Source organism: Rhinolophus ferrumequinum, chromosome 17 (genome assembly GCF_004115265.2).
Source record: "Rhinolophus ferrumequinum isolate MPI-CBG mRhiFer1 chromosome 17, mRhiFer1_v1.p, whole genome shotgun sequence".
In the NCBI taxonomy this organism is placed as follows: Eukaryota; Metazoa; Chordata; class Mammalia; order Chiroptera; family Rhinolophidae; genus Rhinolophus; species Rhinolophus ferrumequinum.
The window spans coordinates 6,587,045-6,611,925 of record NC_046300.1 but is presented as its reverse complement, the minus strand read 5'-3'; the positions used below and the strand labels follow the sequence as shown (position 1 = coordinate 6,611,925).

Sequence of the window (24,881 nt, the reverse complement as noted above, 5' to 3'; positions counted from 1 at the left end):
GGGGCTGTCGTCTATGTTGCTGGTCTCAGCCCCCCTGTAGAGGGCCCAAGATGGGGGAGGGCAAGTAGTCTTTTCCTCTGGTGCTAGGGGAGGGGGCTGCCCCCCCATGACTCACTCCAGGCTGTGTGGGTTATTACATTATGTTTGAAATTGCCATGGCAACCAGCTGGCAATCAAGGGTAATTGCGCTTGTCACCAGGGCAACGGGGCAAAACCCACAGCAGCCATTCTCTGTGTTTGCCCTTGGGGTTCAGTAAAGGTCAGGCGAGACCTGTCAGGCGAGACCAAAGCCAATGCCAAGGGGCTCTGGGGCTCTCTAGAGAAGGCTGCCAGGACCCATGGAGTTCCAGTGTGCAGAGGCAGGGTGTGCCTTAGGAGTGCCAAGGCCGCCATCCCTGACCCTGGGCCAGGACTCCTGCCCCTTCCATACCACCTTGGGCCTAAAACATGCCACAGTGCTCAAAATAAGCAGAACCAGAACTTTTATGTGCTCACAGATGGTACTTGTAGATGGCCCATGGGCCCTCCTCCTCATACTCACGGCGGCTGAGCCACAGGCTCTGGAAGGAGTCCTGGGACGCCATGATGGAGCCTCCAATCCAAGCGGCAGCAACACGGTGGGGCAAGTCCAGCACAGTGGCACGGGGGCCCAGCTCCTGTCTCAGGCGCTCAGGAAAGCCTCTTACCAGGGTGCTGCCACCGTCTAGTACCACATTGGCCAGCAGCTGCTCCTGCTGCTTGGCCTCCAGCTGGCTGATGCTTAGGAGGGCTAGTTGTGCGAGGCCTGGCCGGTTGAGGCCTAGCAGATTGGGCTGGAAGAGGGCCTCAGGGCAGCAGAAACACTCGGAGCCCAGCGTGATGACCTGCTTGTCTGGAAGCACGAAGTCCACCCCGGCCTGACCCTGGGTGCGGGCCATCTCAGCTGTCACATCCATGGCCACGTAGCAGCAGGCCTCTTTAATCTGGTTGACCAGCCCTGCATTGGGCAGTGAGTGCCCACCTGCCAGCAGTAGCTGAGCCAGGTATTCAGTGAGGTCAGCACCAGCCACATCCAGCCGGTAGATGTCACGTGGGGCCAGATCCCCACTGAGGATGGGTGCCACATAGGAGGTGCCATAGCCACTGCCCAGCACCAGCCCAGTGGTTCGCCCATAAGCATAGAGCGCCAGCAGGGCCTGGTGCACTGTCTGCATGGCTGGCACATGGAAACGCTCAAAGAGTATTTCGGCCACCTTTTCTCGGTTGGTGCTCGGGGAGACGGGTGAGTCGGCCACAAGTACTGCCAGCTGTTCAGGCTGCATGCCTAGCCTGCAGTAGAACAGGTGCTGCCACAGCATCTCCAGTGCGTCCCAGTCAGAGACCACGCCTCGATTCAGCACTGAGTAGGAGCCCTCTCGGTTCTCAGGCACCGCATACCTGGGCTGGCCCTGGACTGGCTGCTGCAGCAGCTGGATGCATGAGGGCACCACACTGAAGCCATGGTCCTCTCCAGCCAGTCCACATTTGGTGAAACCTGTGCCTGTGTCAATTACCACGGCTGCCATGTCCTGGTAGGAGCCCAGTGAGTGGCGGCGAAGCACTGGGGACTGTTCCGGCAGAGCATCCAGGGTGGACACCAGCTCATAGCAGGCCCCGCGAAGCAGGCCAAGGTGTGTGACCGTGGCCGAGTCTGTAATGTCTTCAGCTGTCAGCTTAGACTGGGGACCCTGCGCCTCAGTGCCCACCATGGCCATGGGCAAGACCTTGCAGCCAGTGCCAGGTGTGGTGAATGTAACTGGGGAGAGCTGCTGCTCCTGGGCCCTGTGAGAGCTGTCATGTTGCCAGGATGAGAGCCAATGTGTGCTGGAGCTTGGAGCGGCACTGGTACCCACCTTTTCTTTGCTCACATAGACACAGATTTTCTCAGGGATCTGGGGCACCTGAAGTACCCCCACATGGGTGGGCAGACCCAAGGACTCACTTTCCTGGCACAGGATGGAAGCTTGGCCAGGCTCCCTGGTGGTAGGGGGGTCTCTTGAGAGGATTGGCTCTTTGGAGATGGGGGGTTCTTGGAAAAAGGGAGACTGCCCAGTGAGAGAAAGCTGCCTGGCAAGAGGTGTTCCAGTGAGAGGGGGCTGATCAGAAAGGGGGGGCTGCTTGGTGGAAGGATGCTGCTCAGCTAGGGGAATCTGTCCAGAAAAGTGGGTTTTCCTGGGGAAAGGGCGCTGCTCAGAAAAGGGAGGCTGACCGGTTGGAGGCGGCTGTCCAGTGAGGGGATGCCACTCAGCTTGTGGGGGCCAAACACCAAGGAGGGCCTGCCCAGTCGCTTCAGCCCAAGTATTTTCAGGATGAGCAGTAATGACCTCTTTCTGGTTGTGGCTGGCTGTATCCTCCTGGAGCAGGGATCTGGGCATCTCCTGGGGTTTGGTTGAAGGAGCAGGCTCTGGAGTCTGCTCTGAGTTCACCCACTGCAGTTTCTTGGCCTGGATCATCGGAGTGTCCTGCATCCCAGAGGCATCCAGCATCCAGATGGTGTGACCAGATTCATTGTTGTCAGCATCAGATTTGGACGAGCCAGGATCATGGACATGGCTCAGTATCTTCTCATCAAATTGGAGTGGCATCCCCAATGGAACAGGCCCAGGGAGCATCCCCACCCTGACGGGTGTCTCAGTACTAGGGGAGTCCCGGGACTCCAGGTTAAGCCTGGCCTCCTTGGGCACCAGGGCCACCTCTCGATAGCTGCCAGATGAGAGGCTGGAGGGCACAGGGCTGGCCAGCATGGGCAAGGTTGGCCAGAAGCTGGAGCGAGCGTTATCAGGGGAGAGGATGGGCATAGCCAATGGCCGGGTGGACAGCATATTTTCAGAAGCATAGATGGATGGGTGGCTGGGCATGAAGCCCACCAGCACTGCCCGTGAGCCCATGGGGTCATGGCACAGCAGCCCCAGCGTGGTGTTGCCTGTGGCCATATCAAACACTAGCACATGGTCTTCCACAGAGTCCTGGAGCTGGCAAGTAGGGGCACTGGAGGAGGGGATCTGCATGGCTTCCCTGGGAGACGGGACTGGAGACTGCTTGTGGCCAGTTACTTGGTAGGCAGAGAGTGGCACACTAGAGCAGGAGTTGTTACCAACATTCAGGGTCTGCTGGTCTGGCTGAGACCTGTAGATGTCCTGGCTATTCCTCGCGGACTTGGGAGTGCCTGGGGTTCTTGAGACTGGTGTGGGGCTGCCTGGCCTACAGGTATAGACCAGGGACTTCTCTGCTGGGTTCTCGGGCTGCTTGGGTAACACCTGCCTTCTGGAAACCTCGAGCTCCTGGGCATAGTCTGGGGACTCTTGTGGAGTGGGTGGTGGGGTGGGAGGTTTCTCCTGAGAACAGAAATTCACTTTGTCTTGGCAGGATGTGACCACTTTGGAAGACTCCGAGGGGATTGCCCGTTGGTTGCCACGCTTCCTGAGCAGGTTGTTTTGGGACAAGCCCTTGGGGATAGCAGTGCTGTCGGTCATGTGGTCAGGGCTGCAACTGTAAGGTTCAACTGCTGCTGGCATTGGGGTTGCATCCAGAGCTGGAGGCTTTGCCTTCGTTGGAGTTGGAGGAGCCTGAGCTGAACATAGGCACTTGCCCTGGCCCTGATCTTGGGCTGCCGCTGAGCGATCCTCCACTGAAAGGCAACAGGGTAGCCACCGGCTCTTCATAATACCCAAGGGGACTATCTGGTCGGGGCTGCAGGGGCCCTTGCCCCAGCCTACCAGGACTTTTGCTGGAGTCTTGTCCTCCCTCGCAACCTGAATCTGAAATTGGGAGCAGCAGAGTCCATGCTGGGCCACATCACTGGTGCTGTCATTGCTCGTGCACAAGGGTAAGGCCATGGTCCCATTCTCCATGACAAGATGCACTTGGGCTCCCACGATGGGGCTTGGAATCAGGCTAGTGGAGGCGAGTCTCAGGGCATCCTGGGAGGCCAGCTCATAGCCACACTGGGAGCTAACCTCCGCAGCGTCCTGGAATGGCTGGTGAATGGACTCAGGGCTGCGGGCCTGGGAGGCTGGGCCACAGGCCCCATCAGTGATGGCCTTGCTAGATAATGACAACCCCTGCCTGAAGTATCCAGACTCTGAGTTTATCCATGGTCCCTGGGACCCGCTGAGGCCACCCCCCAGTTTCTGGCTTCTGGCTGAGGGGTGGCCCTGGGGGTCTGATGGATCAGGGCCCCCACCTTCTTGGTTACTTCCATAGTCCCGTTCCATGCCCTGGGTGCCCTTCCCCCACTTCGCTGCCATGGCAACCCCACACATCACAGCTGCTGGTGGCCTGGGGGTGGTGACAGAGTAGGAAACCAGGGGCCCCACCCCCCTGAGAAATGGGGGCCTGCCCAGGGAACCTTGGGAGACAGAAAGGCCCAGGGAGCCTGGTAAAGCCTGCCAATTCTAGGCCGGCCTGCTCTCCTCTTACCAGCCAGGTGACCACTCTGCCCAGGCCAGCCTAGAGTGAGGGCAGTGCCCTAGAAGCAGGGGGCAGTGTAAGGCCCAGGGAGAAAGGTAGGCAAGGGAGACATTGAGGAAGCCCCTGGGTGCCCAGTCTACCTTAGATGCCAGACTTGGCTCTTTCTCCTCATTTCCCATTTGGCAACTTGAGACTCAGCCCTGACCCAGGGATGCAGTTCCAAGCATTTGACATGAGGCCCTTTGGGGACCCGGGAGACAGAAAAGGGTGCGGGGCTCAGGCTCAGGCCCACACTCCCCTCCCCCATGTTCCTTGTCTCTCACTCTAGGGACAGCAGCTCCTTGGCAATCTTCCTGCTCCAGATGGCTCTTCTCTGCCTGTGCCTCACAGAGCCCCCTTCCTAGAGCCACATGTCCTTGAAACCTAAGACCAGTATCCCACGGAGGTAGGGATAGCAACTGCAGGGGTGGGGGTGGGGCCTCGGCTCAGAATTCTCAAGTCAGAATGTTCTAGCTCTTGTCACATTGTGTCAAGTTCACCTTGGCCAGAATGCGGGCGGAGTACTGAGCATAGGATTAGGCTACAGTGAACACAGGGCCAGCCAAGTGGCAATTACAAGATGGGGCACAGTGGGGACAGTTACAGGGTTGTCTACACAGTGGGCACAGGACTAGTACACAGTGGGGTTATGGTAGGCACAGAACTAGACACAGAGCGGGCACAGCTGCGCATACAGTAAGGACAAGTCAGACAAGGGACAGGACATAGGGTGGGCACCTAGGAAATAAGCCATTAGACCAGGTGGACAGTTCTACCCTTCATTTCTCAGATGGGCAGAGGGGCAAAGAGGAGTGGGACCTGCCTAGACTACCAGCCCCGCCCCAGAAGTGCCTGCAACCACAGAGGTCAGCCCTAGGCAGCCTTTGGGGGAACTACCCACTGCCAAAGGCCTAGGCCTGGAGGTTCTGACCAGAGGTGGATCAGGCCCTCCCCCCACCCCCACAGCTATGAGCTCAGAGCCTCCTCCCTCTGTCCTCCAGGACTGTGTCCTTTCAGGTCTCAGTCTTTCTGCCCAGGAAACAGGTTTGTGGAGAATGCAACTATGGGCTTATCCTCTGAAGCCATGTGTTTTCACAGAGGTTAAAAATAGTGTTTACAGTGGCCATGGGGTGTGAAGCGATGTGACCAGGGCCCAAGGCTAGCGTTGTGCTGTGTCTGTACCTTCCTGACTCAGCACTGAGCAGAGCCAACTCAGCCAGGTCTCAGGACCCCTGGGCCCCCCACCCCTCCCCTCCCCCAGTTAAGAATGGGAACCGATTTCTCTGGCCACTGCTGCTCAGCACACACTATGGCCTAGGAAAGTGGCAGAGTCCCAGTGTCTGCGGCCTGTACGGGTGTGCATGCGTACACACACATACTTGCTGCACACTATGAATTTAATTAATCTCTGCCTCCAAGAAAACTGGTTTTTGGGGGGTTGTTTTTTCCCACAGTAGAGGTGCTAGTAGCAGCCTCTACCACCTGTGTAGCCCTTGAGTTAGGCTGCACCTGGGTGGGCTGGGGAGACACGAAGGGAGGCCCTGGGAGCTTCCTGACTGTCCAACCACTGAGCCATCCCCATCTCCTACAGAAGTGGAGACAATCTTCCTTTCGGGGCTGGGTCTTTGTGAACAACTGACCTGAGGTGTTCTACGGGAGGGAGCAGAGTCTGCTGAAAGCAGTGGCCTACAAAGGAAGGCCAGAGAACGCAGTCTGGAGAGAGGACAAGGCGCTTCCCACCTGGGAAGCAAACACCCCTTATAGCAAGAACAATGCCTGTTACCGATTGGGTGTCTTCCTCGGTGCCAGGCAGTGCTGAGCACATGGAATCCAGCCTCATAGCAATTCAGTGAGCCAGGCACTCTCATCCTTGGTTTACAAATGAGGAAATCAAGGCACAGAGAAGACAGAATTCACAGAGGTCTTAGCTAGTGAGTAGGAGAGCCAGAATCTGAAGCCAGGCCACTAGGCTCAGGACCCACACTTCAGGAACCTATGGTGTGCCACCACTGGGTGATGTGCCCGGGGCCATGTGGGCATGGATCCTGCTGGAGGGAAGCCAATATGCCTCCCTTCTGAATACTGCAGCCCCACCTAAGCTGTGTCCCCCATAGAACTGTTCTCCCTCTGGATAGCTTAGCAGGTGACCCACGCCTGGGAGGGGGTATTTTTCCTATTGGCACCATTAAGCCAGTGCCCTCCCAGGAACCTGGTGGCGCTGAGTAGGGACCAGCTACACACCCTGAGGGACCAGGCTGATTCCTTTTGTACTCAGAATTCTTGGCTGGCTAAAACCCACTCCATTTTATCCATCTGAGGGGAGAGGCATTAGGGCAACTAGAGGGGTTCCCAGGCTAGGACCCTTCTGCCCAGCCCCCAGGATCAGGTAGGGACATTACCCCTGTACCCCCTGCCTCCCCACGTTTTTAAATAGTCTCTCACCAGGAAGAAGGGCATCCAATTCTATTTCTGATTCTAGAAAGTAAGGAGGGCCAACATGTTGCCATGGCAACCTGGAGAGCCCCTCCCCCAGGCTGAGCCCATTCCCCAGGCTGAGGGCTATCTGGGATGGAGGGGCCAAGAAGGAACTGGAAGGAGCTCAGTCTGTAGGCAAGGTCAGACAGAGTCTCCTCTGTGAGGACAGATCCCAGTATCCTCTCATACTTCACCTCGTCCCCTCCTGGTGGGCTTGGGGGGAAGGTCCCAACCCCTGTGGAGATGTCAGACTTCAGGAGGTGGGCAGAGTCACGTCATTCTGAGAGACCCTTCTTTCCTGTGGAACAGGCTGGAACCCTCCCTCCTAGGAGGCTTTAAGACTGGTGGGCAGGAAGGGCATCGGGGCGGGGCGAGAAAGGCTCATTCTACTGGGAGCTCCATGACCAGCCAAGTCTCCCAGACCTGCTTCTCCAGTGCAGACATCTTTTTGGCTCTTGTGTTCTCAGGAGAGAGCTCTGTCAAGTCCTCAGCCTCTTCCAGCATGCCTGCCTGTTCCTCCTGTGCCCTGGGAAAACTCTGGACATCTCCAAACACCTGGGATCAGAAGGCGCCTGAAGGGCTCCCAGTGCAGGCAGCCACTGGATAATGGAGTGAAAAGCAGGCCTGATTCCCAGAGGTTCATTCCTGCCTACTGTCCAGGGGCTCAGACACCAGCCCTTCGGCCCAGAGGCTGCAGATGGGTAGGGTTTAGATCTGGGGAGAGAGGGCATTCCAGGGAGGCGCACAGCCCAGGTGAAGGCCCGCTTCTGAAAAGGCCCAAATGGATCCTGTGCTCCAACCTTCTCTGGGTACTGATGGGAAACCAAGACCCCAAGATTTAGCCACCTGCACACTTGTGGGCTGTCTTGGACTGGGCCTTCGGGATCTGGGAATGCATCAGGGAAGGAAGGGAACTCAAAGCAGCTGGTGACCAAGATCTCAGAATTCAATCAGCTTTGAAGCCAGTGTGCCCTCCCTGACGCCACAAGTCCCACCAAGGCAGCCTGACCATGGAGACTTCGAGGCCCCAAAGGAGTCAGTTCCACCCCTGGGCTGTGTGGTACTGACAGTTTCAGCCAGGCATCGGTCCTGCTGACATGTTCCTCCGAGCTGGGGAGCCCCCTCTTCAAAGCGGGAAAGGAATCCTTTGGGTACCCCCAGTCACCCTGCCCACATGGGCTCCTGTCTTACTCTCTGTGACCCAGCCATCTGTTCTTAAAGTACCCTCCCCCCTCTACTGGGCCTGGGTTCCTCAGGGACCCCGAGGGAGGGCAGCTCTCCTCACATCCCCTCTGCAGGACTGGTTAGAGGTCTCTCCTCAGCCGTCCTGAAACCATGTGTGTTTCTGGAAGCACTGCTTTTGTTCCCATCTCTTACAGGCTCCTGGATTGGGGTCTGCTCACAGGGAGGGTGAGGAGCTCGGCCCCAGCCCCTAAGCCAGCTGCGGCAGCAGGGTGGCTGTGCTGTTGCCCTCCCTCTGGGCTGGTGCGGCTGGCCATCTTTCACGCAGTTACGTAAGCTTGAGTCAATTGGAGCTCAGAGCGCTTCATTGTGGGCTATTTTTAAGCTGTAACACATCACAGCAGAGGGGTCACGGCACTGAGGCTTGCAGGGAAGGTTGTTGAAACATCTGTTATTTAAATTTCCCTATGCCTTAGAGCTCAAAAGCCACATCCTCCTGGCACTCGAGTTCTGACTCCCACAGCCTCCATTAGGAGTAGATTATCACCCCTCACTCCGCTGGACAGCCCCCTGGGACTGGGGTTCTCTGCATCCTGTCTTCCTTTGGAGTCAGGAGGTGGAGACGCCAGCTCCTTCAAACACCCCTTCAGCCCCCATGGAATGGGTGCACCGTGGCCAGGAGACAAAGCAGGGGGTTAGGGCTCACAGGTGACTTGGATAGTTCGAGGGAGGAGTATCAGGAGAGGAAAACACCGACAGAGCACTGGGTGTGGAGCTAGCAGACCAAGAGTACAACCGGAAGGCAGCCCAGCCTTCAGTAGCCTTGGAAGCCACTCAGAAACCTCCTGGTCTCCCAGCCCATCTGGGGGCCTAGAACTAATTCTCCCTTCCTCACCTCCCTGGTGGCCTCGTCAGGAATTTAAAAGCCTAAAGCAGTTCCAGCTCCCGACACTCCAGATGGACTTGGGACCATCAGGTAGCCCTGAGAACAGACCTCAGAGCTTGGGGGTTGCAACATTGGGGGAAGGGAGTTCAGCTGTGCCATGATCCAGGAGCCCAAGCACCTGCTTAACTGGGGCTCCTCCCTGGAGAATTCTGGCCCTGGAGGCTCTTGGCCCAGAAACAGGCCCAAAGTGCCACATTCTGGCTACACAGGAAACCCAACAACCCTTGAGCTCTTGTCTTTCTCCCTTCTCTGGGACCCCTCTCCTCACTAAGCTCCCCTTCCATCCAGAGACCCCCTTCCTCTCTGAGCCCCTCTCTTAGGAATACGTGAGCCAGAAGTCCATGAGCTGCAGAGGCTCAGTGGGGAAGGAGCCTCAGTCCAGCTTCAGAGAAGCCCCTGGGCCTTCTCCTTATTCCCCACCCAGGGCTTGGCACTCTGGGTGACCCTTAGCTTCCTCAGTACGAGGTCAGGGCACAAGGACTGCAAGTCAGAGGGATGGAGATAACCCTTTCCAACTGGTATGGGTACCACAGCGGGGGGCATACTGCAGGACGTTGCACTCAGCTCTCTAACAGCCTCGTGGCGACACAACTCTTTCCCACACACGTAGAGAGAAAAGGGTCACTGGCCGAGCATGCAAGGCTACAATCTCTTCTGCATCTGTACTAGGTGGGCAACAGAGCTGCAGTGGTAAACAGGCAGCAGAGTCCATCTCTACCCCTCTCCAGCTCACGGGCCCCTGATCTTTGGATCCCTGCACTTGAGCAGAAGAGTCCCCTTTTAAGCTTTATTCACATGTCCTCAGAGTCCTTAGGCTCCCCATGGCTGGGCCTCCCTCTACCTGAGGTGACAGAGTGGGCAGCAGTATAGCTAAAGAACATTGGGCAGCTCCAGTCCCAAGGAGACCCCACTCTGCTTACCAGGGAGCTCTTGCCCCTAACCCAGCCTTCCATCTGTGACAGGACAGAGCTGGGACTCACAAAAGAGGGAATGTGCTCCCCTTGAAGTGAACTGGGGTCTCCCAAACTGGCAGGATAGAGGCTATGAGGGTCCTGAGCAAGAAAAAGGAATCACCATGATGCATGTCCCGGGCCCAGACACTCTGGTACCCCAGCTACCCATCCCCGCAGGGCCCAGCTGCCCCTCCAGCATCCAGAGCGTTCTCCCTCTCCTGTGGGGCCTGTCCCTCTGGTGGCTACTGTAGAGTGGCCTTGACTGCGTGGGCAGTCAGCACCTCGAAGCTGGGGCCTGGAAAGTGTGGAGCTGAGACCTTGCTGTGGCTCATCTCTCTCAAGGCTGCAAGGACAATGCTGGCCGGGGTAGGGGTGGGCGAGCAAGTCTTGATGCCCTGACAGCGTAGGTGGTAGTGGTGGGGGTGGCTGCAGGCGGAACAGGTAGCCCTGGTGAGGGGCTAGGGCCCAGGGAAGGAGACAGGCAGACTGGGCACGGGAGAAGCCAGCCTGGCTGCTGCATGCTTGAGGCCTCGACCCCCACTCTTGGAACTATCTGAAAGTCCCTGGGGCACTGTAACCTGGATCTGAGCCTTGCCTACCTTCCTATTCTCTGGAGCCTGCTCACTGAGCCAACCCCTTTCCAGCCTTAGGACCTCTCTTCACCCAACTCTGCTTCTGGCACAGCGCCCACCTCACAGGGTCTCAGCAAAAAAGGCATCTCCTGGGGGAATTCCCTCACCTCTGTATTCATCTTTCTATCTAGAGCTATCCTTCAATCTCTCAAAGCCACCTCTTTTTCTCTCATAGCATTTACCACAATTTGTGCTTAAATAGTTATTTGTTCATTTACTGGTCACGGGCCAGTGTCTGGTCACCGTTCAGTCCCCTGTGCCTCGTGGCCCAGACATACAGCAGGCGCTCAATAAATACTCACTGCATCAAGGATCATCCTCACTGGCTCCCTCCGTGGAGTGAGGGACCCTGCTCCCCTCCTATAGGCCCTGAAGGTTAAGGAGCAGGGACAGGGCAGGGGCAGGTTGGGCCAGGGCAGGCCTGGCATGGCCCAGAGGCAGCCTGGGGTTAACGTCCCGAAGGGGCTACACAGGTCCGGCCCCTCAGGGCCTATCTAGGACTGAGGTCACGTGGGCCTTGGTGGCTCTGAGAGGGGTCGGGGCCTCCCGGTGCTCCTGTGCATAGGTGTGGACGGCAACTGTTCTGGGGGCACGTCCGCCTCTTCCAAGGTGCCAAGGCCCAGGTTCACGTAGTGGTCCCCACGCAGAGAGGCCGCCACCTGCTCCACCTCTCCCACTAGCGCTCCAAAGGTGGGTCGTGCCGCAGGGTCCGCCATCCAGCAGTGCTGCATCACTGCATACCTGTGGGGAAGGAGAATGTCAGGGGCAGGGCCTAACCCCACCCAGAGATTCTGGGCCACCCACCCGTTAACTCCCCGGCAGGCCACATAAAGATGAAAACAGGCGACAGGGCCTAGTGCCCAGGTAGCCCAAGCAGGGGCAACTCTTCTCATCACTATGATCGCTGTTCCAGTCCTGCCTTCCCACCCTGGTGGAGGTCGAATTGCCTCAAGGGTTAAGAGCTTGGCTCCTGTGCCCGTGCCCTGGGCTATGCGATTTGGGGCAAGTTCCTTAATCTCTCTGTGCTTCTGGACCTTCCTCTGATCCCAGAGCTATTGGGACACAGGTGACAGGATGCCTGTGAAGTGCTTAGCTTAGGGCCCACCTCACAAGCTGTCATGGTTTTATCACCACACATGTTCCAGGAAGGAAGCCCAGCTCCAGTGAAATGGGGGTTAAGACTCCTGTGACAAGGAGGTGTGCGGCAGCACGCGTGGCACCGTGGTTCCTAAGCAGAGTTTCTCTGGGTTTGCCTGGTGGGTCCTAATCCTTACCCCTTTATCCTGGGAATGTCATCCCTGCCTTAAATTATACTCTAAGTGCCCTACACACAATAAGTCCACAGAATTCTCAGACTCTTAAAGGGCGGTACTATTACCATCCCAACTTTACAGATGAGGAAACTGAGGCCCAGGGAGGAGAAGGGACTTGCCCTGGTGTAGTGGAGGCTGTGGTGTGCCACCCAGAACCGCTCTCCCTTCATTCCCCCACAGCTGCTGACTGTTGTTGGAGGCTGAGGCTCTCTCTAGGAATTGCCCGAAGCTCACACTCCCTCCTCAGGGACAGCTGTGACCAGTGACTGATTAATGTCTGGTACAAAGACCTGGCTCCTTCATCTTCATTTCAGAAAACTATAAAGGGCCATCCCAGCTCAAGTAGTCCCCGTGGGATGGGCTGCAGCTTCTGTTGCATCTGTATCACAGCCCAGCTTCTCCTCCTGCCCAGTCCTGCCTCCCTAGCCCCTAATCTGCCAATAAACCCTGGACACATGAATCTCCAACTCAGAGTTTGTTTCAGGGAACCTCACCAGAGGCAGATGGGCTGTGAAGTTAACTTCCCGTACTTCCAACCAGGTACGTTAGTGAAGTGAATAATGAAGATCAGACCCAAGGCGGTGGAGCTGTGAGCAAGGGTTACTCATCCCTTTTAGGAATGTAGCCTGAGACAGGACCTGTGACCTGGTCCTTCCTGTTCTAACAAAGACCTGGGCACAGCGGAGCTGCTTAAGATGAACCTTGGCACCAAACCCACCCCACAGGCACTTACGATGACACAGCAGCCATGCCTCCGGGAATGGGGAATCTGAAACTAGATCCAGTGAAAAAAAACACCTGATCTAGAGACGTGGAAGGGACTAGTGTGGGAGCTAATGGAACCTTTCCTGGAGGTTAAGTGAGTGGAAAAGATGGAAAACAGCCCCCCTTGGCGGGGGTGGGGGAAGAGGAGTGCCAGGAAATCAAATCACTGGCCTCAACCCAGACTCTGAAGTTGGGAATGCTGTTGCCATGGCAACCATGATATCTTCCCAGCACCCAGCCCCGAATGGGGGCGGAACCAGTCCACAGATGAGGAAACTAAGAGGGTCCCTTTCCAGGTCAGAAAGCAAAGCAAGAACTCTGTCTCCTGCCACGTCCTTGTCTCGGGCCCAGCTCCCTCTGCATTACCACCTCCACATACTCACAGAGAATTGGGGCAATACTCGGGCTGGGGAAGGCGACGACCCTGGGCCAGGAAGTGAGTGAGGTCAAAAGGGTCGATGTGGGGATACGGCGGGGCGCCCCGCGTCAGCAGCTCCCACAGCAGCACGCCGAACGACCACTGTGGGAGGGGAGAAGTAAGGGGACTCAATTCTCACCCACAACCTGGGGGTAGGTGGAGCCCCCAGGTCTTCTTCCTCCCAGAGCCCTCTGGCTGGGTATGGGGGGCTCCACCCCCCAATCAGAGCCTACTCCTCCCTACCTCACAAGCATCTTTACTGTCTCCTCCCACCACCTGAGCGTGTCCAGAGTTGGGGCTGGACAAGGCCTAGAGTTTCTGTGAGGAGCCAGTGAGTTCACAGCCTCCTCCTGTCCAAGAGGTGAGCACATGGGCAGGAGGGCTGCCCAGCTTGGAGATTCCCCGGGCTCAGCTCGCCATCTGAAGCTGAGTGGGCAAAGCCGAGTGCTCTCCCAGGACACTGAGGCCAGGCGGACTCTGGGCCAGGTGGAGCCTCACCACATCAGACTTGGTGGTGAATTTGTAGGTCTGCAGGCTCTCCAGCGCCATCCATTTGACAGGTAGGCGAGCGTGGCGCTGCTGTTGAACACTGTAGTATTCCTTGTCCAAGATGCCACGGGCCATGCCGAAGTCAGCCACCTTGACTGTGAATGACTCATCTAGCCTGGGAGAGGGGAATCACACTCAGGACTGGCCCCCACCAGGCCCTGAACCCACCTGTTCCAGGTCTTCACAGGCTTTCAGAGCCATAGAGTTTAACCTAAGCCTGCACTGGGCAGATAGGAAAACTGAGGGCCAGATCGGGCAGGACATGCCCAGGATGGAGGCGCCTTTCGGGCAGCTCTAGTCCCTGGTGCCCTGATCCCTTGCTTCCCCCTAACTGCTCCAGTCTCTCACATGCAGTTCCGAGCAGCCAGGTCCCTGTGCACAAACTTCTGCTCTGCCAGGTACTCCATGCCGCGGGCTACCTGCAGGCCGAAGCTGATGAGGTCCTTCACCGTGGGGTTCTGGGGGCACAGATGGGTCAGTAGGCAAGGGCAAAGCAGCTCCAGCCCCAGCTGCTACCCAAGCCCCCCGACCCAGGGCCAGCTGAGCACCAACCCGCTGGGGTGAGCGGATGAACTGGAGCAGGTCTCCATGGCGCATATAGGGCAGCAGCACGCGGGGCAGCCCTTCAGGTGGCAGCACGATGCCGATGAGAGCCAGCACGTTTGGGTGATGCAGACCACGCATGATCAGCCCCTCACGCAGGAAGGCCTCCACCTCCTGCATCTCCGTGATGCCTGCAGAGCAGTGTGAGTCAGGCCCGTTAGAAGGGTCAGGTGGGGAAATAGAGAAGAGTCTCCTGCTCAGGGTCACTCAGCGATGTGGTAGCACAGCAGGGATGAGGACCCACCCAGCCTCTGTCCCACTTACGACTCAGCGACTTAACGGCACAGTGGATTTGATTCTGGGCTTCGTCTGTGTATTCTCCATGGTAGACAACTCCGAAGTGGCCTGATGAGAGGAGATGGTGAGAGGGACCCCACTGCCAGGTACTCAGATCACACCCTCTCATTGGCAAGCCGACCTCAGAGCACCAACTGGCAAATCTGACATTAAAAACAAGCAGTAGCTGCCTGATGGTAGAGCACCCTCCCAGGCCCACTTCATCTGCACCAGAACCCGCTGAGGACAGAACTAATTCCTGTTTTATAGGTGAGAAACTGGAGGCTTAGAGAGCTTATGTGATCTGCCCAAAGGTCACACAGGTTGGTTAGAAGTCCAGAGCAGAGTCCTGTCCAACTGTTCCATGTCACCTCAGGACTCCATATCTGCCCCAGCCCCACTTGGTCTGGCACCCACACCTTTGCCAATGACTCGGTCACTGTGGGTGACCACTCGTTCATGGGGAATCAGTACATCCTTGACCTCGGCCAGGAGCGTAGAGTCCAGGACCCCCAGCTGGATGGACTCTGTCCGTAGCAGTGGGACACAGGACCCATTCCCGCTGTCCGAACAGGAGGCTCTGTGGACGTGAGTGGTGGAAACCAGACCACCTATGGCAGGGGCTGCAGTGGAGGAGAGGGAGTAAGGGTCTTGTGGAGCAGAGGGTATGGCCCCAGCTTCTAGCGCCTCCACCGTCTCACCAAGGCCATTTCTGTAGTCTGAGCCTGAGCGGAAGATAGGAAGAGCCATGGCTCCAGTGGTTTGGTCCAAGGGTGCTGGGTCATCCAGTCTTGGAGAAAGGACTGTGGAAAGATAGTCCCTGGTGGCTAGCCTCTCCAAACTGCTAAAGGCTGACCCCTACCCAGGAGCTGTGGGCAGACCCCCAAGGCCTGGGCAGAAAGAGGATATAGGGGCTTGGAGATGCCCTTGTTTGGGGGTTAAGGGCTCAGTCAGTGTGGGGGTGGGGAGCTCACCTAGCTGTTTCCTCCGCCAGTAGTTGAAGAACAGTGCAGTGGCCAATATAGTCACGAGCAGGAGCAGGGCCAGCAAGACACCCCAGAGTGTCCTCTGTGAGACCCCCCCTGAGCCTGAACGCACCACTCTGCCCAGGATGTGACAGTCACCATCTACGCAGACCTGGGGGCAAGTGACAACTCAGGCCCAGCTTGTAGGCCTTGGCCCATGTCTCATATAAAGGGCCCGCTGAGCTGCCTACCTGCAGTGGGGCACCATTCTTGCCCAGTTGCAGGGAGGGGGGCAGGGGGCAGATGACCACATCACCCCGAAGCTCGTGATCACAGCTCTTATTACCCACGGTCACGTTCACGTCCACACAGTCAGCCACAGCTCCTAGCCCGATATACTGCAGAGACAGTCAGGAGGACTGGCCAGCGCCCCCATCTCCCTGGGGCAGGCTGCAGCCCTAAGCCTCCATCTCCCCGCCCTCCATCCCTCCCACTTACCTCGAACTTAATGGCATGCTCCTCAGGCTTCAGTGGGGCCAGGTCGGTGCTGGGTGGACGGGGCGGGGGCAGGAAGCGAAAGCTGGGCAGTGTGAAGCCAGCAGCCCCATCCCCCCGGGCACTCAGGTTCCCTGTCACCCCCCCCGGGGGGCCTCGGACCACGTACTCAGGCAGGCGGCACCAACGCTTCTCCGGGAGCTTCCCCTCACACTGCTGGAGCCCATGCGAGAGTAGTTAGCTAGGCACCCCCTAGGGCCATCCTAGTCTCCTTGGCCCAGCATGGGGTAGGGCTGGAACTCAGGGGACTGGTCTGGCCTCCTCCCTCCTGCCCACTCACCCTGTTTGCTGCCAGCCTATGCCCGTCATGGAATGACAGCTCGAGGTGCCACACTGACATGAGATGCTGGCCGTGGATGGTGACGTGGGAGCCACTGTGGAGGAGAGCAGGGTGGTGGGCTTGGGGGACTCTCCGAGGCTGGCTCTCTCATTCCTAGGAGACCAGAGTGGGCAAGGAGGTAGCACTTACGTGTAGCCACAGTTGGGGCTGATGCCCAGCACAATGGGGTCTTCCCGGTATTGAAAGGTCCAGGAGCCAGGCACCTGGGCACCCCCTACCTGCAGGCGAATGGGAACGCTGGCCGTAGCAGCACTGGGAGGTGTGGTACATAAGAGCTGCCCCTCACTGACGCTGCAGAACAGTGGGACTGGGCTCAGTATCACCCTCGAGGTGATGGCCAGGCCTTCCTCCCCCAGGTCTGCCGATCCCTCCCAGTTCCTCTCCCCACCTGCCCATAGTCTATGGGTCTAAAGACAGGGCGGTCCCAGGAAGACCTCCGAGAAGGTAGAGAGCGAACAGATTTCCTATAGCCTGAACTGGAGCCAATGGACTCTGAGACGGGCTCTCTTGTCGTCCCCAGCCATCTGTGGACTGGAAGTGGCAATAGACCCTTCTTCCTGAACCTGGCCATGTGACTGAGCCCTCCTTCCTCTGCTCTGACGGATCCAAGGCCCTCCCGGTAAGGGGTAAGGGCTCCCCTGGCTGGGGCCCTATGGCCACCGATCCCCTCGCCTGCCGGCACTTACCGTTCCAGTAGGCACTCAGTCCCATTGACCAGCACAGCCCGGCTGGTGCCTACAGACAGGCCTTGGCCTTTAAGGGTGAGGCGGGTGCCCCCTGCCCGTGGGCCAAAGAGGGGTTGTATGTCCTTTAGCACTGGTTCCTAAGAGGGTATGGAGGTGGCTTAGCTTAGTGAAGGAGACCCTCTACTCCAAGCCCTTCCCTGCCCGTATTGTCCAGCTGGCCAAAGGCACAGACAAGACAAGGTGGCCTCACCATGAAAGAGAAGCCTTGTCGCGTGGAGGTGCCATATACCCTGAAGTGCTTGCCTGGTGGCATGTTGGTCACGGTGAGGCTGATGTTAGCAGGCCCGGATGCCTGTGTGCCCAAGGGTTCCAGCTCACACTCAAACTCCTCTACAAAGTCCTTCTGGGACACTGGGCTAGAGCATTGGGGAACCCAGGGTCAGCAGGGGTCACACAGGCCTGGTTGCATGCCCACTACAAATTAGTCTTCTCTGAGCCTGGGAATCGCCTCTCCACCCATGCCTTCCTCCAGTGCAGGCAGGATCTGGTCCATGAACCAATAGGGCATATGCAGGTTCAAGAAAGGACAGATATATCTCCCCAGACACAAAGCAGCCAGAGTCACTGCAGCTTGCCTCATACCTCCTGGCCCCCGATAAGCAGAGGATAAGATCTCACAGAGAAGGGACGGCTTTGCCCCATCAGGAAGGGCAGGGACCAGTTTTACCTGAAGTTTGAGCTGTCCTTGGGCAACAGTCGGCAGGGACTTTGGCCCACGGTGACCTGATGGGTTTTCTCAGGCACCAGACCGGTAGGGTGCAGGTAGAAGTTGGAGCCACACAGGGTCAGCCTCGTGCTGCCTCTTAGGGGTCCACTGTGGGGATAGAACTGGAAAGGGAGCAGATAGCCTGAATCCTTTTGTGGGCCAGGCCTCTCAGTTCTGTCTGTTTCCCCCAAACTTTTCTGCTGTGCCCCTTGCCTTCCCGATACTCCAGCCGTTGTAGGTCACTTGCTAGTCTTCACTTAAGCACTTTTCTGCCTCCACATCTCTGCATGCACTCTCCTCTGCCAAGAATACCCTCCTCATAGATATTAAGGACATCCCAGTCCTGAGGAAGATTGTGGTCAAGACCTGCTGACCCCCACCACAGGCCCAGCTCGTCCCACCCTTACCTGTGCCCTGCCAGGCAAGCCATACCTCAGTAATCTCGGGTGGGCAATGGTCCTGTTGCCAGGAGCCAGGACACTCCTTCTGCCGGCCACACATGCCCCCACACCAGCCACAACCCATGAAACGCTGTGCTCGCAGACAACGCCCACAGGTGAGGAAGTGGCGGCAGCCAGGGCCCCGGATAGGTACCTTGAAGACCTTAGAGTGGCAGAAAGGTGGCTCAGGGGTGGCTGGAGGGAGGTGGGTGGCCTAGGCCCCATAGATCCCCTGGTCCCGTTGTAGATCAGGGTGGTGAGACCTGCGTGTCAATACCTCCCTGGATTGGACGGGGAGCTGTGCCAGGGCCTGACCCTGCCTACCTTACCTGGTCTCCAGAGGCAAAGAGCAGGTGGTCCCCAAGGTGGCTGACATCCCGTCTGATGGGCTGCCCATTACTGCCCAGTGAGAAGTTGGACACATACAGCAGGTAGTTGAGAGACCTGGCCAGCTCCACCTGAGACAAGTCAGCTATGAGCAAACTGAGGATGGGGATGGGGACCTCGGGACGAGGGGCTGTGGAGATGAGGGACCTACCTGTAGGATGCGCCCATCCGTCGTGCCCATGTGAGCCACTGTGATATTGTCGAGGCGTGTCACGTACAGCGCAGTGACCTGCACTGGTCCTAACAGCCCGTTGAATAGGTCCACACGTGACAGGCTGCTGCTGACCAGCAGAGGGAAGTGACGGCAGCTGGTGTTGGGGTTGGGGGTCACCAGCCCAGGCTAGGGAAGGTCAGGGAAGGAATGAGGGCTCATCCCCACACACTGCCCCTCTGGGGCGTCTGTCAGTGACCATAGCAGCCCAAACTCCCACCCCTCACCTGACCTGCCTGGAGAAGACCCCAGGCCTGCCAGTTACTACACTGCGCTCCATGGGGCGCCCAGAGGTTGCAAGCCCAAGCTGAAAGGCCAGCTCCCCCTACACCTTGCCCTACCTACCCTGTCATGTCTCATCGGGTAATGAGATACTGAGTCTTACAGACCCAGCCCCATTCTGTCCTCACAACCACTCTGTAGAGTGGGTGCTCTCACCACCCCCATTTGACAGATAAGGAAGCAGGCTCAGAGAGGTTGGGTCAGTTGTCAAAGGCCTTAAAGCCCTTCAGGAAGAAGAGCCAGGTTGGAAGTCTGAGCTCCTGACCAGAGTCCTCTCCTGCCCCCTGCTGGTTCTGCCCTGCACTTCAGCAAGCCCTGTCCCCTCTTAGGGCTTCAGTGTCCCCACCCACCCAAGGGGGCTGAACTCTGAGGTTAATTGGCAGGCATGGGGTTGGTAACATGGTCCCTCCCTGAGATTCCAAAGGTCTTCCCACACCTCCAGCTGCTACCTGTAGCTCCTTCAGGGTACAAAAGGGATAAACCAAGGCCTGAAGGCCTGGCTGCCAAACTAGGCCTCAGGGGTGGGGAGATACTAACCTCTCCCCTGCTCTTAAGGAGGCTGTTTTGGGGGCTGCACTCAGTGCTCCAAGGCAGGGCTGTGGAAGCTCCTGGGAAATCAGGAAGCCAGAGTGTGAATGCAAGGTATTGGAGCTGTATGAAAAGTGCAGGCAGGCCTCAGTAACCCTAGTTGCTTGGGACCGTCCCTCACTAGCTCTGAGGGCACTCCTCAAGGCCTCTGCGTCCCCCATCAGACCAAGTATGAGTAACACTGTCATCAGACCTCAGCACTGATCAGGGGCCCTAGGGGCAAAAGCAGGTGCAGAGCTGGGCCCAGAAATCCCACATGCTCTGGGTCTGTAGACTGGGTGGGTGGGGACCAGGACTCTGTCCTCACTTGAAGAAGGAAAGGGGCCTGGTCCTAGCAGGAAGCCAGTCAGGTGTTTTCAGTATGACTCAAGGACAGGTGGGGCCAAGGCAGGTAAAGAGGCCCTACTCCAGTCAGGGCCACACCCCTCTTGCTTGGGTTCCCAGGCTTGTCTAAGGGCCCGTGGCTCCTGAAAACACTTAAGTGTCCAATATTCCACAGAGGAGGGTGACTGCCCTAGACTCAAACCCTTGGATGTCAGGTAGCAGCTCTGAGCCCCTCAGGCTTCCTGAGGCCAGCCACAGTGAGCACACAGTAGGTGCTGCTCTGGAGGCTGCGTGCCCACTCACTGGACAAACACAGTACAAGCTGGTTCACACTCTTTGCAGGGGCAAGGCCGGCTTCTGGGCAGGGACTGAGATTAGTCCTCCTAGAGCCTGGCACTGCCAAGCCATGCTGGATGCCTTCTGGCCCACTGACAACTAGCCAAGTTGGGGAGAGGTTCTGACTCCCCAGAGGGAAGAAGAGGGCAGGCAGGGCTTCCCAGCCCAGATAAGAGAGCCCCAACCCTAAGGCCTCCAACCTAGCTGGACTCCGCTGAGGGAGGGAGGAGGAAAATCCCCCCCACTCCTCCTTGTGCCATCAGTAGGAGCTGGAAAGGAGTTGGTGGCAAATATCACAGCAGGACCAGGGCCACAGAGCACCCAAACACTCTGAGAGCAGTGACTATGCGTCACTTCACTGAAAGACCACTCGTCCAGTGCCATTCACCACATTTCCTTGGTTTAATGTCTTATAATCTAGGGTAGGATTGTTTCAGTGGCTTTAAGGAATCAGTTTTGGTTTCGTCCTCAGCATTTTAAGAAATATCCTGTTTGTCTCTGCGCCAGCTCCCTGACACCATGGCTGGAAAGAACCCAGGTAGGGTCTGCTGGAAGGAGCCCGCAGTTTGGCATGGGCTGGGAGACCTCCTGTCTGGGGCAGGGCCCCCCAGACTGGAAAAAAGTCTGGGACTCCTGTGTGGTGAACCAGTTGCAGCCAGCCCCACCTAAGCCTTTACTCATCCCCAGATGTTTACAGTTGCTTGCACAACACTGGGGTGAGCCTTCTGGAATCTACTAGAGCCAAGTTGCCTTCCCACCATGTCGTGGGGCCTCCCGCAATCACCCCACAAAGAACAATCAGGAGTGAGTATGTCCGTGAAACCCAAGCCACGCAGGTTCCCTGATAAGCCCCCAAACTTTTCAGGCCCTAGAACAGAGGGAGGGGGCATTCTCGGACAACTCCTGCCCCACCCTCTTTGGAAAAGAGCAAAACAAGTGCCCCCACAGGGAAAGTGAAACTGTGTTGGTGAGCAGTCTGAGTCTGGGAATCTGTGAGTATCTGCCTATGTGTGGAGGGTTGTTTTGCTGTGTGTCCCTGAGGGTATGTGTGGTGGGCACATAGGAGGGGATGCCCATACTTCTTCCCAGACGTTGGCAGTGTGTCTGGCAGAGAGACAGCTGTGCTGTAATCTCACGGAACCAGGGAATCTGCCTAAAATACCAGAGGCCATGATAGGTGAGAGGGTGAGAGAGCAAAGGGGGGTAGCCACAGGGGCTAGCCAGCCTGGCTGGAAGATGAGCCTCCAGTGTGGCCTTTGCTTGGCTCATTCCTTCACACCACCCCAGCACTAAGGAACTGGGTGGAAAAGAAAACTTCTCCCTTCCTGCCCTGCTGGCTCCCAGACTCTCTCACTGGTGCAAGGGAACAGCCTGGATTCAGCCACGTGCACAGGTCAGGGCCCCTTCTTTCTGCTCACCAGGTTGGGACACAAACTGGGCGACTGGAAGAAGTCGAGGCCTCGCCGGAGGCCAGGGTGGATCGGAGGCTCACAACAGCGCTCCACACCCTGCTCGATGAGAGTGTCCAGCAGGTCGATGGGGAAGGCACAGACAACAGAGTTGGGACCCACACCGGGGCTGCTGTCTCTGCTAGCGGTGAAGACCCCAAATAGTACTTCCTGGCCCTCGGCGATGCTCAGCTCAGCGGCCAATCTGCTACCCACCGGAGCAGTGTGGGCTGCCTGCAGAACCGGGTAGGGTTGCCCGCCCTCAGAGGCACCGCGTCGCCGTCGTTTAGGTGCAAAACGGCAGTCAAGAACCAGCTCGCGGTAGTGGCCCAGGTCGGTGTCAACGGCGCTGAGCCGGGCCAGGCGCGTGTGTAAGGCGCCTGGAGGGGCTGCCACACTGGCTGGCTGCACTGTCAGGAAATAGACAAAGGCTCCTGCGTGGAAGCTGTACACGTATTCAATGCGGTAGGAAGCGAGGTGCGCGGGCAGCACTGACAGCGCCGCAAAGTCTGGTGCGAATCCTGAAGCATCCGCCTTGAGGCGCCGAATGGACACTGAGCGTGGGCTGAAGCTCGCTGCCACCTCCGCGTCCAGTGAGGATGCCACGTAGAAGTAGGAGGCATGGCCCTGCTCAACCACGCTCACGAGGGTGCCCAGAGGGCTGGCCACACAGTCGGGACAGTGCTCAGGCCGGTTGTGGTGGGCGGAGAAGAGGCAGACTGGTGGCGCCAGGTGCAGAGTGGTCCCGTCCGGCTCTAGCTCATGCAGGAAGCAGCGGCCATGCAGGCTCGAGCCGCAGCTGACCAATGCAGGCAGTGCCGGCTCCAACACCAGCACCTTTGCATCTGTGTCCCCCGGTGGGCCGTGGGGGTCCGGGCCACAGGCTGCACACGTCTGGCAACCAGGGTCCCCAGCAGGGCCCGTTGCCAGGCTCTCGACAGGCTTCAGGCCAGGCCCAAGCACATGCAGGCGATTGCGTGTGGCCACAAACACCGCACTTCCGTCCACGCGGTCCTCGTAGGTTGCCAGGGCCTGTACAGGCCCGCCGACCGAGAAGCTGGGCACCACGTACTCCACGTCAAAGTTGCGGGAGGCAGCGTAGGGGGTGCGCGGGCACTGCCAGGATCCTCCCGCCACAGGAACAGCTGGGCGCAGCCGCAACAGCAACAGCAGCAACAACAGGGACGGCTGCGAGGGCGGCAGAAGTAGATCCATTGAGGCCCAGATGGGGCCTCGTGGGGATTCCCGCAGGCCGGGGCCTGGCTGTGAGCAGACTTGAGGGCTGGAACCGGCGTCCAGCACCTGTCCTGAGAGTCCTCCGGCAGCGGACTTCTGTGATGTCTACCCTCCTCCCCTGCCCTCGGGTCTGAGCTCCTGGCACGAGCGGACACACACACCGGCAGGAACTAGAGAGTCCGTCTCACCTGACGCCCCAGCTGCCGCTCCTAGCTGGCTCTTAGAGTGAAGTCGCCGGGAGGGTGGAGGGCGGGAGGGAAGCAGGCAGCGCGGGCGGGGCCAGGGTGTGGGGGCGGGGCCTGTTGAAGGTCTGTCCGGGCCCTGCCGCTCCACCCATCCGACTGTCCAGGCCCTCCGAAGCCTGGATACTACTCCTTCTCCTGAGCCTCGGGGGTGGGTGTGCGTGGAGTGGCCTGGAGAGAGGTAAATAGACCTGAGCTCTCCCATCTAGGCCCCCACGACGCAGTGGGCCGAGATGAGGAAGGGGCGGGGGCCGCCCCAGTGCCAGTGACCTGTGGAGGACTACCTGGCTCATTTCTTCTCTTGGCGCCAGTTTACAGCAACACCTTCAGACACTGGTTCCCGGGCAGAGCTGGGGGACCCACCATGTGAGGAACAGAGATCAGGAATGTGTGGGAGACCAGAGGAGAGCTGTGAAGGGACCCCAGGAGTGGTGCCACCCTCTGTGGGCAGGAGCTGGCCATCCTTCCGTGGGCTTGTTCTGGACTGTCAGCAACAGGATGGTGTCAGGAAGGTGCATTGTACCCTGCCTGCCGGGATGGTAGGGGTTATAAGATGGGGCCAGTCCTGCTGGCTGCACAGTAGTGTGACAGGGGAGGCAGCTTATGTGGAGGCCCAACCCTAGCTCTGGACTCTGCATCACTGCTTCAGTATGTGGAAACTATAGGATGGGAACAAGAAAACACAAAGAAGGCCTTCCTTTTTGGATCTACTCCAGCACCCCCCTGAAATTGGGGATGCATGGGCACCTCTAACCGGCTCTGTAAGCCTGGCTGGGTCTCAAGTGTTTGCATCTCTGAAATGAGGATATAGTTCTGGCTAGGTGATTCCCCAGAGCTCTCTCCTAGGTTGTGATGTGTGTGAGGGAGGTCTATTCTTGCCATCTCTCAAGGGGACCTCAGCAGCTTCCCCTTGGTAACTGGTGTGGACATAAAAGGGGCCACATACTGAACCTGACAAGTTCAGGGGAGCCAGGATGGTGGGCCTTACAAACTCAGAGACTGGAAGTAACCACATAGGATGGTCTGAACCTAAAAATTCCTAACTAAAAGAGGGTCATAGTGGGTAGTCACGTCCTAGGCCTGAACCTTCCTTGACAAAAGTCAACCTTTACCTTAAGTGAGCCTGTCTATTATCTTTGTGCATCTAAGATAACAAACTTTTGAAACGTCAGAGTAATTTTCTTTTCCAGACCCCCTCAAAGGCACAACTGCCAGCACAAGCGCAGCAGACTAGCAAAGCAAAAAACCACAGAAGCCTTCATTGTTATCTTATTCCCCACGTACCATCTCTGTGCTGTAAAGGTTAATTATTAACTACCCTGTACCCACCAATGTAAAAGAAGTATGTGTCTCTCCATTTTACTTTTTATCTAATCCTAGAGATCTCCCTGCTTGGCATTCTCCTGCCCCCTTAATCTACCACCAATGCATTTCATGTAAACTTATGTCTCCTCCTTTGATTCTAATGTGTAAAATAAGCTGCAAAACTGCCATTC

At 57.7% G+C, this 24,881-nt stretch overlaps 2 protein-coding genes across 5 annotated transcripts; both read right to left on the bottom strand.

Annotated features, from left to right (window-relative positions):
- Positions 1–491: 491 nt before the first annotated feature.
- LOC117037109 (uncharacterized) lies at positions 492–4,265 on the bottom strand. The gene has a single exon (XM_033132835.1). The coding sequence runs from the start codon at positions 4,263–4,265 to the stop codon at positions 492–494; it is 3,774 nt and encodes a 1,257-aa protein (XP_032988726.1).
- A 3,770-nt stretch (positions 4,266–8,035) lies between these two features.
- Positions 8,036–24,243, bottom strand: MST1R (macrophage stimulating 1 receptor). Of its 4 annotated transcripts, none has more exons than XM_033133172.1 (20): positions 21,878–24,237; positions 18,870–19,058; positions 18,661–18,789; positions 18,324–18,494; positions 17,853–18,013; positions 17,376–17,541; positions 17,126–17,262; positions 16,569–16,730; positions 16,380–16,473; positions 16,043–16,252; positions 15,796–15,942; positions 15,554–15,716; positions 15,281–15,382; positions 14,999–15,202; positions 14,568–14,648; positions 14,253–14,434; positions 14,049–14,158; positions 13,650–13,815; positions 13,117–13,253; positions 8,038–11,396 (listed from the first exon to the last, which is right to left on the bottom strand). In XM_033133172.1, the coding sequence occupies exons 1-20, from the start codon at positions 23,120–23,122 to the stop codon at positions 11,162–11,164; spliced, it is 4,191 nt and encodes a 1,396-aa protein (XP_032989063.1). In that variant the 5' UTR covers positions 23,123–24,237; the 3' UTR covers positions 8,038–11,161. The 4 variants fall into 4 exon arrangements, with proteins under 4 accessions (XP_032989061.1, XP_032989063.1, XP_032989062.1 ...); XM_033133171.1 differs by having other exon boundaries at positions 16,043–16,255; positions 21,878–24,236; XM_033133170.1 differs by having other exon boundaries at positions 8,036–11,396; positions 14,999–15,382; positions 21,878–24,238.
- Between the last annotated feature and the right edge of the window lie 638 nt (positions 24,244–24,881).